Source organism: Streptopelia decaocto, assembly GCF_964273445.1.
Source record: "Streptopelia decaocto genome assembly, chromosome: Z".
Taxonomy (NCBI): Eukaryota; Metazoa; Chordata; class Aves; order Columbiformes; family Columbidae; genus Streptopelia; species Streptopelia decaocto.
The window spans coordinates 140,049-155,619 of NC_138657.1; the positions used below are offsets into that span (position 1 = coordinate 140,049).

Below are 15,571 nucleotides of genomic sequence, written 5' to 3' on the forward strand. Positions count from 1 at the left end.
GGTGCTCAGAAAGAGACGACACCAAGGTAATGCTTCAGAAAGTTTCCTGTTTAAATTGTCCATGCTGGTTTTTTCTTCCATTAAAAATGTGTCTGTATAAGCTATTAGTTTCTGAAAGATGAAAAGCAGGACTTTTCTCACTGGTAAGTGTGTCACAAAACTTACTTCTAGGTTAGGGGCACAGTTTGGAAGGACTTTGGCCAAGATTCCCGACAGGCCCTGTAAACATCTCACTGAAACATTGTTAAGCCAGTGGGACTTGGGTGCCTTCACGGCTTTTAAGAATCTGAACACACCTGTCCTGAAAACCTGGAAGTGATGGCTGCCTTTCCACACTGTGAGAAGATGCCACTGGAGTTGGAGAGAGAGCTTCTGAACAGGTCAGTGGCCATGAAGGGCACCAGACAGGCAGTACAAGCGATGAGGTGGGGAGGGAGGAGGAGCAGGAGGAGTGTTAACTCAGGAGCTGCCATTCCACAGAAATGCTTGCACAGCTGGAAACAAGTGTTTGTACTTGATTGTTCACCCATGGGAATGCATCTCAGGTTCAACACCAGCAAACCTTCTCCAGTCTTGGGACATACACAGGCACCAGCAGCACCCCTCTGCAGTGTCTGTGCTACACCAGGCTGGTGCAGATCATCAGGCTGGGAGTAAGGAGGCCATGGCCAGGTCTTCTTCTCAGCAGGGTCAGGCAGTATTTCTGGTGCCCTCAGGACGAGGGAACAGGGTCAGGCCTGTCACCAAGGCATGACTGAGGTTGGCTGCCCCTCAGCCTGGGACATGAGGGGTTTGCAGGGTAAATCAGCAGATCTTGCTTCCATGAAGGCGAAGTGGCTGGTGTAGCCATTTCATGGGTTGTTTGTAGCCACTCTCTTCTCTTCATTGGCCTCAGGAAGCCACACACTGATTATTAGAGCAGGAGCCAGAAATACAGAATTCATGAGGCAAAATAACTCCTGGCACACATCTGGACTATGGCAGCTTTAATTTGAAATGCCTTTACTGAAATTCAGAGCCCTCTAAAATGGACAGCCTCCCCTCTGTTTTGCATCAGAAAGTGCGTGTGGCCACCGCCACGCTCAGCAAGCTGCGCTCAACGTGCCTGTTTCACAAAAGTAATCACCATGGTATCTCTCCCCATTCCTCTCATGGTGCTCATAGTTGGGTTTTAGCACACAGCCTGTTGAGATGTACATAAGGTGTCATTATTTAAGAATTCCTTCTTGGATGCTGCTTAACTTCAAACTAGAGAATTTGTTTCAGTGCTCATCATGATGAAAAATGAACATAATATTAAGCAATAAAATGTCACAAAACTGCCCACTTCTTCAGTTGCCTATGTGTTTGATACCAGCATATAACATGATCACACACAACCATTAGATAGGATGCTCTATACAGAAATAGCGTCAGTCCGAAATATAATCACAATGAGTGTTAACCTGGTTCAAAGTTGCTTAAAGCTTACTGAATTCTTTGAATCCATGCACCTGTTTCAAAACACATTTTCAGATGTGTTTTGAGTTCACATTTGTACAACGTTGCTGCTTATGCTTAAGTCATTCTTATAGTAATACAAACAAGCAAGTATTTACAGTGGTGCTTGTGTAAAATTGAGCAGACTGATTTTTTTTCCTTTGCCACAAAAAAAAAAAAAAGGAAAGAAAGAAAGAAAGAAAGAAAGAAAGAAAGAAAGAAAGAAAGAAAGAAAGAAAGAAAGAAAGAAAGAAAGAAAGAAAGAAAGAAAGAAAGAAAGAAAGAAAGAAAGAAAGAAAGAAAGAAAGAAAGAAAGAAAGAAAGAAAGAAAGAAAGAAAGAAAGAAAGAAAGAAAGAAAGAAAGAAAGAAAAGAAGAAGAAGAAGAAGAAGAAGAAGAAAGAAAGAAAGAAAGAAAGAAAGAAAGAAAGAAAGAAAGAAAGAAAGAAAGAAAGAAAGAAAGAAAGAAAGAAAGAAAAAGAAAGAAAAGGAGGAAAATTGCCTTGACTGTCAAAGCCTGTTTCAGTGTGCAGCAAGAGGAAGCCACCCCAAAGGGCTCACATCTTCCTTATCCCCAGGTACAGTCGTGGCACCCACAGGCCACTAAAGCAGTAGCCAGCCAGCTGCAAAAATGTAAAGCTACTACTCAGTTTTGATCACACAGAGCATCAGGAGAACCACTTCCTCCTGTTCCTTTGTTTGATTTGAGACCCAGTCAACACGATCAGCTTCAAGAATAGGACAATAATCAGTTCACCAAGTTTAAAGGGCAGAATTTCAATTAGCATGTTCCTACTGGGTACTTCCCCCGCCCTTGCCACACGGCTGGCGTGGTGGCACAAGGTGTTTCTTGGCGGTCGTCCCGGGCTGGGGCCGCGGGCTCCGGTGTCAGTGACGGTCGTAGGCAGTGGCGGCTGCTGGCGGGGCTGCCCCACGGGCTGCAGCACTGTAGTAGTACGGGGAGCCTGTGAGAGAAAGGATGAGCGTGAGGAAGACAAAGGTGGAAAGGTGCCAGCTTGCAGCATGCCAACACGGGCAGCAGAGAGCTCTCCAGCCTGAGCTCAGGCTGGGTAATTAAAATAAAAATCACATTCATACCTTCTGCATGAGAATGGTGTTACTGTTGCTCTGCATTTCTGCCAGCTGTAGGGTACCCAAATCTCTTCCTTCCCTCAAAACATTGGTTTAACTTACTTCACCAAAGAAGTGAATTGCTTTTCAGAATGGAAGGTCGAAGTGTTCCAACCCCAAGGCATTACCACGTGCTGACTTCTCTGATGTATTTTTTCCCTCTTTTTGGGAAAAGGAGGAGGTTGAACCCCAAAGTATTCAATATATTTTGCTGGACTCAACAATAATTCCCCCTTTTCTCAAACTACTTCCATCAGAGAGTAATCCCCGGGATTTTGCTTAGCTCTGGTAGCTACCTTGGAGCTCAAGAAAGAGCCACCAAGTTTGTGCTACCAGATCTGCTTTGGGATCACCATATGACACCAATGTCTGCCTGGCCAGGGGGAGTCCCTGGGCATCTGAGACGTTTGTTGAGTGGAGAAATTTTCTTCAGAAAATATAGGTGAGTTTCCCTTTCGCTTGGTAACTAATCTCAAGCCAGAAAGCAGCTTACAACTACCTCCAGTGAATAATGCCTCAACCAACAAAGTATCGGATACTTCATATGTCAGCTTTTGAAATGGACACTTAAGCTTCAAACTGATCAAATGTATTCTCTGTTTTTTGACTGAGTACATGTGCTACACACCTGAATGAACTATGCTGGCTAGACTTAAAAACTTTTCAGGTTGACGAATACCAAAGCACTCATCTACCAAGACAAAGCCTGAAAAGTCTTGGCAATGACTTTCTGCTTTGCAGGGTTAAGCACCAGTAGACTGGGTGGTCACCAATGTATCACCTGGAAGCTGGATTATTTGCTTGGAGGAGGAAGAGTGTTTAACTTCAGATGTAGCTGGAGAGATACCAGTCTCTTCAGATAGCACCAGCTATTAAATACCGTCCAAGTGCAGTGGAAACTAACTCTGATTTGGAGTAAGAAGAGTTGACCAAAGAATTTTTCAAGGTGCTACCAGGTTGGTCTCCAAGTCACCGGAAGATTCGCATGCGTGAGGCATGCCACAAAGTGGAAGAAGCCCCTTGGGAAGACTGTCACAGAGACACATGTGTCTGAGAAACCCAGGCAGGTTTGGATGAGTGACAGAGCCAGTGCGAGGAATCGCTCTGGAGCAGGCTGGGCTGCAGGGTCCAGTTGCACAAGTGACACCCTGAAGAGCTGCTGCCCATTCTGAACTCCCTACTTTTACACCACCTGGGACAGCAGCCATGGTTGAGGGTCTTCCTGGCCAGGGTCCTGTCTTGTCACAGAGAGGGTAACTTCTGCAGTTTCAGTGAGGAAGAGTAGCTGGCCCCTCCGGGAGAAGGTGGTGCCTCACTCAGGCACAGCATCAGTGGCAGCAAAGCCAAAGGTGTGTTTTCAGCCATTTGCTCCCCACCCTAGACTCTAGCAAACCCTGTTTCGGCAGGCCCGGCAGCTGCCTAACACCTGGGCATGGGTTGAGCACAGCAGTTTCCCGGCAGTTCCACCACCATGACCGCAGCAACACCGTCTGGAGCAGAGAGGAGCACCCAGCCAGTGTGCCCTGTGGTGATGTCACCTGCTTAGCCCTGAGCCACAGTGCCTCTCCTGGGGAGCTGGAGAACCTCCTGGTCTCCCCTCATCTTGCACAGCCTCCAGATGAAGGCTTTGCTCTTCACCCTAAAACAACTCAAGTGTTCACTAAAAGGCTGCTGGTTCAAAAGCTCAAGCACAGAGTGAGAATTGCATCACCAACCTCTAAGAGGAAGCCCATCGACCAGTGGTGTTAGCCACTGGTGGTACAATTGCATCACACAAGGCCCCAAACCGGCCTCAGTGAGTTGTCTGGAGTGATTTCCATCATTGGTGAAACAAGCTGTGCTGCCCAAGAGGAGACAACCCCACCAACTGCAACACCTCCTGCAAGGATGGGCTCTTCCACCCCACCTTACTGTCACAGATCCTCCATCACCCATCTCAAGGTGCTGGCAAGCTCATATCTTTCTTCTAGGCTGCTTGTGTCCTGAGCTTGGGTTTGGCTATGGGAATGTGACTTCTGCATGAGTCAGTGCTGCGGCAGCACTGGAGATGTACACAATGTGCGGGTTCTGTTGTCCTCTGTGCCACCCTCAGTGCCCTAGACATTCCAACTTTAACATCATACAAACTTGCTGCAAAGGGCTGGGTTTAAAGAAAACAAACCAAGCTTCAAGGCTGTGGTCCCAGTTGTGTAGCAGCATAGTCTTGCCATACACAAGAGTAACTCAAGACAGACCAGGAAATCACTGGCCAGGCAAAGCATTTGCAAGGATGTTTGCAAAACTTTTAGGCAGGACCTCATCTCAACTAGGTTTATCAATTAAAAGGCAAGTATTTTAAGCCACAATCAATGGGGGCAAAGGTAGATACCTTCAGAGGTTAATGATCCAAATTACATTTGCGGGAGTGCAGAGCTGATGGCCTTGCGTTATCTGCTGAAGACACTAAAACCACTGCCCTGGGCTGGATGGATGATCCTCCTCCTGGTAAGTGACATCAGGTGAACAAGCCACACCCTCAGGAACAATTTTTAATGGAGAACATTGGAAATCTTCAAAAAGACAGTGAACACTCATCGCTGTAGCCAGTGAACAAGGGGTGCACTCTTGGGGGTGCCCAGTTTTTCAGTCCATGTCACTGCATGGCCACTCCTGGAGTCCATGGGGACCATCTTCTGCTGCAGGGCAGGCAGCACCTCAGGTAAAACACCCCACAGGCCAGTGAAGAGTCAGGTGGAACTGCTGTCCTCACCTCCTGCAGCTCCAGGAGGTTGATGGGGAGCAAGGGTGGTGGTGGCCAACTCCCAGGTGTGATCACCAGCAGAGACCCCAGTCCCTGCTGGCACTGGTACCAGCACCTGATCACAGCAGCTCAGCTCAGGCAGAGGACTGAGAAGTCCAGGGAAGTGATCTAGTGGCACCAAAAAATCTCACCCTGACCCATGGAGCAACATGTGGGTCCCACCAGGGTCAGATGCAATGTTTCCAAAGGTTTTGGAGTAAAGGGCATCTTTTGAGGGTCGGGGCCTTTGCTTTTCCCTGTCCCTCTTCCTCTGCTGCTCTTCTGACTCAGTGCAGCTACCAAAGCCAAGTATTTCTCTCATGCTTTCCAAAGACCTTACACTTCTCTTGAGTTTGATTTTTTCCAGTTCACTTTCCAGCAGTGAAATCAAAAAAGCTTGTATTTAAAGTGAAAAATGAAAACATCACATCACAAAGCATTCACTCTTCCTCGCTGTCACCATATCCCCATCCAGAACAGACTTGTTTGTCCTTCCGTCATGTTTGCTTTCTAATTCATACTATCATCAATTTATTTCTTGACACAGTCATTTCTGGTGCCTACTTGTTCTCTAATCTTTTCACAGAAACCCACAGAAGAACTGAATCTAATCCTAATTGACCGGCTTCAAGCCCTACCCTCGCATGACATGGTGCGGGCACCCACAGCCACGGCACCGTGACGGTGCAGGTGTTGTCAAGGAGCCAACGCTGCCAACCACCACACAGGGACCATGTCCGGGCAGGATCAGGGACACCGCATCCAGTGAAACCTGTTGTCAGCAGCAACCAGCTGAATGCAACCAGCGTTCACCACCAACCAGTGGGGAAGTTGTTATGGCAACGAGCCAGCACAAAATCGAATTATTTTTCTTTGTTTGGCTGTTGCTGTTACCTACTCTTTGCACTAAGCTGGGTCTTGGCTGGCGGTACCAGGATGTGCCGACAGTGATGGAGGGAGCCCCAGCACATGTGTGCTTGTGCCTGTGTGTGCCCCATGCACATCCCTGTGCGGTAGCATTTTTGGTGCAGTAGAGAAAAAACTAAAACGATGTCCCTCTTTCTACCTCCTCTTCTGTCTCTGAGATGGGGACACATGCTGTAGCCACCGAGCCACACACCACACGTGCAGCCAGGGTTTGCAGCCCCTTCCCAGCACATCCCTCTAAACACAGGGAACTTCCTCACCTCAGCTGTGGCTGGGGTGGGATGAACCACCCCAGGCATCAAAGGCTGCTCAGGGTTGGGTGTGGGGCCACCAGGAGAGCAGAAAGATGCTGCAGAAGTGCAACAGGGAACTGACCTTTTCTGCTCACGCTTCTGTTGACCACTCTGGAGGACAACAGCTTGGCCATCTCCCCTTCCACAGGAACCATGGGATATGGCACTCGGGACTGCCCCAGAGACCAGGGATCACCCATTTGCACCAGCTCCCACTCCAGCTGGGGAGGAGGAAGGGGGGCTGCCTGGTGCAGAGGAACCGGAGCACTGGAGCAAGGGCACAGTGGGCACAGGAGCCATGGGGAGCAGCTCTCCTGAGGCCAACAGCCACTGCCTGTGACCTGCACACCAAGACCATGGTCCTGCCTTCCCGTGGAGACACCAGCTCACACGTCTTCACTGGGGCTTCAGACTCGTGCAACTATGACTGGAGATGAATTACAAAAGCCTTTTCACCATTCTTGGTTCTCTCATCCTATTCTCTTCCCTCCCCTCCAAAATCATTTTTAAACTCAAGTATATTTTCTTCTTGCCACTTCCAAATCACAGCATTTCTCCTTCTAGCTCCTCTTTCACAGGTCTCGGCCTGGTGTGATTGCTGCAGTGCAAGTCTTTATTGCCAGCACAGGGAATTAACTGAGCGTAGGTGCTGTTAAGTGCCTCCAGTATTACACTTTCATCTTGGTGAAGGGAGTGGGACTTGGTAAAACAAATTGTGTCAGTCCATGTACCAGTCCTGATTAATTTTGTCAAGGTTTCTGCTTTGAAGCTGATACTGCCAGAGCTTGCTGTCAGAAGAGAATTACTAAACACACTCACGTATACTCCTGAGAAGAGTGGAAACATCCTGGATATAGTTTAAATTAACCTCTGCTCTACTGGGGGTGCCCAGGCTCCTCACATGAAGACTTCTGGGTGTGCCAGGAGACTAGGAACAGGATTTTAAGGCTCTGCCACTGGATTCCTGCTTGCCCTGTATACAAGTATTTTTAAATTAACAATGGTCAGACAAGGGAATCCTCCAAGAAACTCCAGCACTCCCAGTTTTGTGACCAAGCTGAACTGGAACAGTAAGTTCATCCTTAGGACTTGCTGCAGAAGAAAAACTCCCATTTCTTGTTCTTTTTGATGCATCAAATTTCCATTCTCATAATTCCAAATCAGTGTGTCATTGCACACTTAGAGCAATACAACCTTACTTGTGCAGTGAGTGAGTCTATGTTTACTGAAACATAAGATTTTGAAAATACTGACACAAAGTATTACAAAGAGGATAAAACCACGGAAGTCAAGATTATACACTTCAACAACTCCCATGAGCAAAAAATGCCAGCATTGTTGTCATTATACTTTGAAACATTTCAATTTCAATAAAGCTGCAGTTTCTGAAGGAAAATTGTAGCATCCAAATATTTTTGCCCTTGCCTCATTTAAACACGTGTTCACAGCATGTTGCTGCATAAATGCTGCTGTAGAAACCCTCACCATCCCAAGCAGCGAGGCTTGCTGCGGGGAGCATGCCGTCCTTTCTGCTGCACACACCGCACGCCTCCCACACAGCTGGAGACCAGGGGGAATTGCCCCCAGAATGTATCCAAACAGGAAACAAAAAAAAAGAGGAAGAAAGACAAAAACTGAATGTGACAGGTAAAACATGTTCTGGCAGATGTCAGCTGGCTCCTGACCAACCTCTGTTTTAAAGTCTTCTCCTGGCCCAGACCTGCTCACATCCCCTGGCTGTAGAGCACCATGGGGATGTGCCCTGCACCCTGGCCAGCAAGCCTAGTGTGCGTACGAGTCCATCACCTGAAATAAGGGGCTGAGCAACTCGTGGGCACAACCCACTGCTGCTGTAGTCCAAGCACCACTGCTCATCACTGTGGGCAGCTCCAGGATGGCTTCAGAACAGCTCTGGTGTGCATGTCCTCCCCAGGCAGCAGCATGGTGTGCAGCCCAGATCCTCACCAAACGCTCTCTCTACATGCAGAAGAGAAGGGCTGGAGCTGGGTTTTTCAACAATATCACGCCAGTTTCTTTATCAGTTTGCCAGGAGAATTTAAAAACCCACCCAAAACCTGGCTTCCCAGGCCTGTCCACATGGAAAAGCTTTGCTAAAGCTAAAGCTGCTAAAGCAGCTCTCCTGCTTCCAAAGGTGTTGCAAAATTAGAAATGATGAAAATATGGTGCATGCTCACTCCTTCCCCTGGCTAAAGCATCTTCCCCACATGGCCAAGCCAAAATCCCGCAGGCACTGCCAGCTGTGGCCATGGAAACTGCGGGCTGAAGCAAGGGACTCCTCCAGCTTTGTGCAGCTATGCCCATCCATATTAGCTGGAGATCTGTCTGCTGATTTATGATGGAAGCGCTAACAAACCCTTAAATGTGGCACAGTGAATAGCAGCATTATACCAGCACCATGGCATGGGAGGCAAAGGCTGTCTATTGCTCCCTGAGGATTTGTTTAAGGACAAGAACCATGATGAATACAGCCTGGGTGGCTCAATTACATGGGGACTCAATTACTTAAAACAAAGAAACTGGATGAAAAAAGTATGACAAAAATTCAACATTATTTCTCTGCCGGAGGTCACATATAACAGCCCTGTCATCCATAAATCTGGAAATCTCTAAGGCATGCTACTCCTGTGTTGAGAGATGACAATTAATTGGTATTTTACTTACCTCATCCATGCAAATTATGCAGGGAAAAATTCTAATTACTGCATGCTACATGTATATAAGGTCAAAGTGGGCCAGCTTTTGACAGTGGTGTAAAATGGATTATGTTTATCCTTCACATGGGGGCCATGATCCTGCCTGAGCCACGGGGCTCCTGCCCCCCAGCACTTGTAGGGACCGTGCTGGCATCAGGGGAGCTACGTGGGCACAACTGTCCCTTGCAGGAGGGATGGATCAGGAAAACATATAGCTGGGGAAAAAATGCAGCACAAGGCTGGGGAGAAATGCAAAGTGCTTGAACAAGAAAGAAAAAGATATTGCAGGGAGTGGTGGGGCTTCCATTTGGCTGTAAGCAACCCGGCACCTCCTTGAAACAAGCACTCCTGATAAAGTGCCCCGAGTTTTGTCTGAACAGGAATCCTTACCCTCAGAAACATAGGGATCCTGCCTTCCAGCAGCACCACGTGTCTCTGTGAGGATTTTATGAGACAAAAAGAGAAACAAAAGGTTTGGGCATGATGAAGGGAACCAAGAGCATTTGTGTGCCTCAGTGAAGACATGCAGTCCCACAGAGCAGCCAGGCACAGGAACCCCAGACAGCGCCAGGACATGTGTCCTGCCCACCCCAGCTACGGACAATCACTGCCCAGTGGCAAACAGGGCACAGCTTGCACTGAGCCCCCAAGGTGTGAATGGCAACTTACCCAGGAGTCCAGGGTTGGGAAACCTCCAGGAGTCATTGTACGTTGAATATTGTGGGTGGCTATATGGGCTCCCAGAAAACTCACTCCCTAAAATAAAAAGACAAAACAAAAGATCATTTGAGATCATGGTTACTGCTGTGGGGAAAAGGAACTCTTCAGCATGTCAGTGCTCCAGTGATGGCCTCAGTAAAAGCAACACTGGCCATCTTCTTTGAAGCAGGGCAATAGGGGTGGGTGAATTATTAAATGGGTGCAGTCATCTTTTATGTGCCCCTTGCAAACCAGGCCTGCTGAACTGGTGGGTTTGTCACAGGCAGCAAGGCGAGACAGCAAGGAGGGATGGAGAGGAGCTGAGGACACACTGATGGGGCTGGCCCTTCATGGTCCTACAGCATTCAGGGCAAGAAACACAAGAACAGGGCTGCCAGACAGGCTCTCTGCTGCTAGAAGATGAACCATCTAATCTCCTAGATAATGGGTAGACTTCCAGAATGCCCAAGAGAAGAGGGTCTTGGTCCCAGACATCCACCCATCACTTTAACCCAAGAGGGATGCTTTCATCAGTTTCAGATGGCATTGAAACCCTCCAGATGAAGTCACAGAAAAGGCTCAAAGAGTTATTGCCATTTATGTCCTCACCTGCTCCTTCTCTCCCCATTTGTTTGTTCTCTTCACATGTCACTTCCTGTTTCATAATTCAGCTGCAAGCTCTTCAGACAGAGATTTGCACCATGGGGCTCTGGCCCTGTGTACATCCACCACCATGCAAACACCAACTCTGCTGCTGAGTTATTAGGAAATCTTCTATGAATGACACTTTCCTGCTCTCCTCCTCTCTTTCTTTCTCATCTCCTTCTCGCCTCTGGTAAACAAATACACGCACACAGCAGAACACAGCACAGCAGGAGAATGAGGTTTCCTATGGCAAGAGGAGGAGAGGGCTGCCAGGCTGCTGCAGAGAACGCTCGCTGTGACTTTTCCCTGTTCTGGTCCTCGGCACTGGCATAGGCTCCATCCCAAAACCAAGGGCTGCTTTATACTCAATTTACTACACTGGTGCCCGCGGCCCCACCCCTCCGGGGTTCAACACCGAACACCTCCCGCAGTCTCAGCGCCGCTCTGCGGGACTCGAACCCTGGGCTCAAGCGATCCGACAGGCTCTGCCTCCCTGCACAGCTGGGACAACAGGCGCGCGCCACCGCGCCCGGCCCATTGAGAAGCAGACTCCACTGTTTCCCAGCTCAGCAGCCCTGGCCACCATGACCCACAGACCTGTCCTGGGGACCACAGCCGGGCCCCAGGCTCCTGACTCAGGTCATGTTTGGTGAGCTGCTGACCTGCTGGCCCAGGGGAGCGGGGACGATGTTCTGGTCGAGGTGCTGTGATCACCCCGCACTGCCTCTTGGTGGCTGTGACAGCCGTGCAGACTGGGCAGCCGCTGCAGCCACCTGCAAAGGTATTTTCTGCCAATACAGATGTAACATAGGTTGATGTCAAAATATAGGGTTGAGTCCAGGGTACCTTGGTCTCCACATGATGCTTCTTCAGTAAAAACAAGCTGCCTCTCAGCCTACACCAAAGAGTGCCAGCAAACATGCTGATGGCAAGAGCCACCCATCACTGGTTTTCTCCAGGGGATCTCCGTTAACAACCCTCACGGGATCGGCCTGGGCCAGCTCCCTCCCCACGGCTGGGGCAATGTGACAAACTCTGAAGCGGCAGCAGCAAGTGCTTCCACACGTAGCACACCTTGCCGCTCTGGCCACGTTTCTGCACAAGCTCAGAGCATGTTTTCTTTACTGCTTTTAAGGAAAGGCAGCAATTCACCATGAGCCATGGAAAACCGAGCTGTTTCCAAACATTCATTCCCTGTGAAATACATCGTATCTACATTTCCTCTGCTCCCTGTCCTGGATGACAGATGACTTCAGAAACTGAAGGTTACCTCTGTGACAGTGCCCACTCTAAAAGTCAGGCATGGTGAAGACAGTGAAAGCAGAAGAGATGTCAGGAGTCATCTGAAGTACCAGGGCTACTGGCTAAGGCATGCCCATCACTTTACACAAGCCAGGGAGCAAAGTCCCTCTGGCAAGACACAGCGGCTACTCTCTGGTCCCTTTTTCTGCCTCCCCACTGCTGCGCTGAGGCTGTCTGCTCAGACAGCACCCTGCCTTCTCTCCTCCATTCCCAAACGCCCTCAGCTTCCAGCAAGTCTCTGAACTAACTCTGTCCTACGAAGCTTGCAAAGCGTGTGGGCAGCAAACTGGCTGGTAGTGCCAGGGGTCAGTGATATGATCCTTCCCAGTCCCTGAAGGCTCATGGCCAGGTCCTCCTTCCAGCATGTGCCACACAAAAATCCTTCTTCTACAGGCAGGGGCTCCCACACCACCTTCCACAGTGCCCTTTCCACAGGGCAGTGAGAAATGCAGAGGTTTAGCCCCGTGTTAGTTGCATAAACAGTTGCACTGCCTGACTGACACAACACAGGTAGGCTGATGGGAGAGTCTCGCTGCCACACCCCGCTAAGGCAGCTGTGGGTGCACAGACAGTGGGACAGGGCAGGCAGGACAGACTGCGGTCCCTGCTGCAGGGTGTTTGCATGGGGCATGGAGTGGTGTCTGCCCAGATTCTCCAGGCGTCGGCAGCACCCCCAACTTGGACCAAAGCTTGCAGTGAGCTGCCACACGCCTGCGAGAGCTGCACCCTGAGGGAGGGCACATGTACCCAGCGGCGACAGGACAGGCCCTCATTTTCAGCTGTCCCACCACTCTCTCTTCCTCCCCTTCACTGTCCCTGAGCAGCACATCTGTGGTGGGTCCCGCACCGATGCTGTGCATGCTGAGCAGGCGGCAGCGCTTCCCAAATGCTCATCAGCGCTGCGCAGGGCTGCGGGGGCAAACGGGCTGACATCTCATTGTTTCATCCTCTCCCGCTTTGCTCTCCTCCCCCACCATCCCCCTGTCCTCCTCCCCACACTCGCACACAGACACACATCGTGGACCCTCTCTGGGGGATGCTTCTGTGCCTGTCAGGCTGAGGCTTCCAATTCTCTGTTTTTTATGCCTCAGTGGTCAGGGTGTCAAGCTCCTGCAGTACAGACCAGCCAGGAGCTCGAGGAGTCACTGAGCACCATCAGCTCGGTGACAGTATCACTTGCTTCTTAACATACTCTGCATATCCATCGGCCTTGCAGGGAAAGAGAAAAAAAATAGAGAAAGAGAGAAGGGGGGCAGGAAGGAAAATGAGAGAAAAGAATTATGAGAGGGGAAGAAGGGGAAAAGGAGAAGTGGGGGAGAAAGTCTCAAGCCCTGATACCACCATCACAGCACTTGGGCAGACAAATGGTACAGCCATAAGTGAAACTAGGCTAAATGAATGAATGCTGCATGAATGCCTCATGATTTCCACCAGATATTCTGAGGTCCATCAGCTACAGTTTTTGACAGCGCTGCTTAGTGGCCAGCCCTCTCCCCATTGAAAACCACAACAAATAGCTACCCAGGGATGCGCACACGTGCAGAGTGCTGCACACACGTGCCTGCCCGTGCTGCGAGGAAGGGGTGGCAATGGGACCCATCCCTCCCTCACATAAAATAGTAAGCCCCCTCCTTAATAACTCTGGGGTCACTGAGGCACAAAGATACCAAACCAAGGGCTTCTGCCAGAGTTAGCCCAGCTGTTTCTGAAGACCTGACTCCACTCTGCCACGATGCTTTATGTGGCTGTAGCCCAAATTGGGTCAGATCCTTCCACCACCCATCAAAGCAGAGGTGCAGGGGAGGAGGGAAGAACGATTCCCAGTAATGTCACTGCAACAAAGCAGCAGTGGGTCTGGGAGAGGCACAGCACCCTGAGACAGGGGACAGAGGGAGAGTCCCCTCACCTATGGGTTGAGCCCCAGGGACGGCTGCAAGCGGATGGTGGCGGATGGACCCTCTGCTGCTGGCAGAACAGAATCATCTGCTCTGCAGCGCTGCATTGTTCACTGTGCAGCATGTTCTCTGGGGATTATCAACTCACCTTTACCAGTCTGTTTGGTTTTAAGGTAAGCTTCCTGCAAGTGTCCTTTGTGATATACAGAAAACCTGAAAAGCATGAGCTTCAGAACCACAAGATGAAGAAAGAGAGTTCACAGTATCTTTCAAACTCCCATTGCTTTAGAGAGCTGTCCCTGCAGGGGATGGGGGGTACACAGGTACCTCTGTGTACTGCAGCTGGATGCAGGAAACCCTCTTCCCCTGCCAAAAGGCAGGAGGATGGGGCAGCCTGGCAGCAGGGACTGCAGACGCTGTTAGATGGTGGCTGAGCTGTGGGACAGACGCAGACTCCATTTCTACTGGCTTTGGGTTTCGGTAGGTGGGACAGGGAGGCAAATTGTCTGCATTCGATTTTTTTTCAACATGGATACTGTAACCACAGAATAATGTAAGTTGAATGTGGCCTTTGTAGATTACCTACTCCAAACCCCTGCTCAAAGCAGAGCCAGCTTTGACATGCGCCATGTGCAGGCAAGGTGTGGAAATCTCCCAGGATGGAGATTTCACATCTTCCTTGGGCCCCTGCTCCACAGCTTGGCCACTGTCACTGCTCACCATGCAGAGCACCTGGCTGTGGTCCTGTGAAGTAGCACAACAGTAACGAACGTGTCCTTTAGCCTTGTCTTTGTAGGACTATCTGGCATGCAACAGCAGCAGAAACCAGAAACCTAGTCACACATGGGACATGCTTCTTACCCAGCTGCTGGTACCCTTGGACTAAAACACAAAATACTAACAAATACCCAATAAAGAAGTTTCAAATGTCACTTCCAAGTTCAACATGTTCCTCCTGTCCCCAGTGTCTCACAAGATCCTGTGAATCAGAAGCTCCAGAGCCAGTACAGCTCAACCAGAGCCAGCTACGTGAAAGCACATGTGTTTGCACACTTTTCACCGCGTTGTCTTAGATATCAGATATTTTGCATTTGGGATGGGGAGAAGCCACCAGGACAGTGGGGGTGAGCGGTTGTGTCTGTATGATGGCTGCAGATAATACAACATGCAGGTAGTACGATGTGCAGGTGGTACGACGTGCCTTCCTCCGACCACGACGTGACAGCTCCCATACAAAGGGAAGAGTGACCACAACCCCGCAGCTGTGCCATCCCTCCTGCTGCCGGTTTTCTTCATTAATTCTGGGTTCTTTTGCTATTCAGGCTTCAGGTTTGAGATATATATATATGTTTTATATAGCCTTTCCATTTGGCAAAAAATTGCAACAAACAAGGAAAAGTGGTGTTGAATAAATGCAACTGCATGAGGGACAAGAATAGGAGGTGATGGGATAAAAAACAGAGCCTGGACAAGAACAGCAACACTTTGCCCATTCCTCACTGGGGCCCTGGGCAAGTTCAAAACTAATTGTCTGTGCTTGTTCCTAAGTTGGGCCCCCGCAGAGGAACCCGTGTCCGCCCTCCAGCCTAACCTCCTGACAGGGGCCACAGGTGTCTGTACCTTTACCTTGTGGCAAAAACTTTACTGTAACTTTCAAAAATTAACATTCTCATGGCTTTTGTTTTCTATTGTTTTCTTTTGTTGAAGTA

At 49.5% G+C, this 15,571-nt stretch overlaps 1 protein-coding gene across 8 annotated transcripts in view; it reads right to left on the reverse strand.

Annotated features, from left to right (window-relative positions):
• Nucleotides 1–2,302: 2,302 nt before the first annotated feature.
• PAX5 (paired box 5) overlaps nt 2,303–15,571 on the reverse strand; it is a gene marked incomplete at both ends in the record, with an annotated part of 141,563 nt that continues 128,294 nt past the window's right edge. For 6 of the 8 annotated variants that reach the window (XM_082074546.1, XM_082074544.1, XM_082074541.1 and 3 more), the window contains 2 exons: nt 2,303–2,442; nt 9,991–10,077. In XM_082074546.1, the coding sequence (XP_081930672.1) occupies nt 2,366–2,442; nt 9,991–10,077 (164 nt within the window). The remainder of the gene's footprint in view (nt 2,443–9,990; nt 10,078–15,571) is intronic. The other 2 variants (XM_082074545.1, XM_082074542.1) reach the window with 1 other exon arrangement.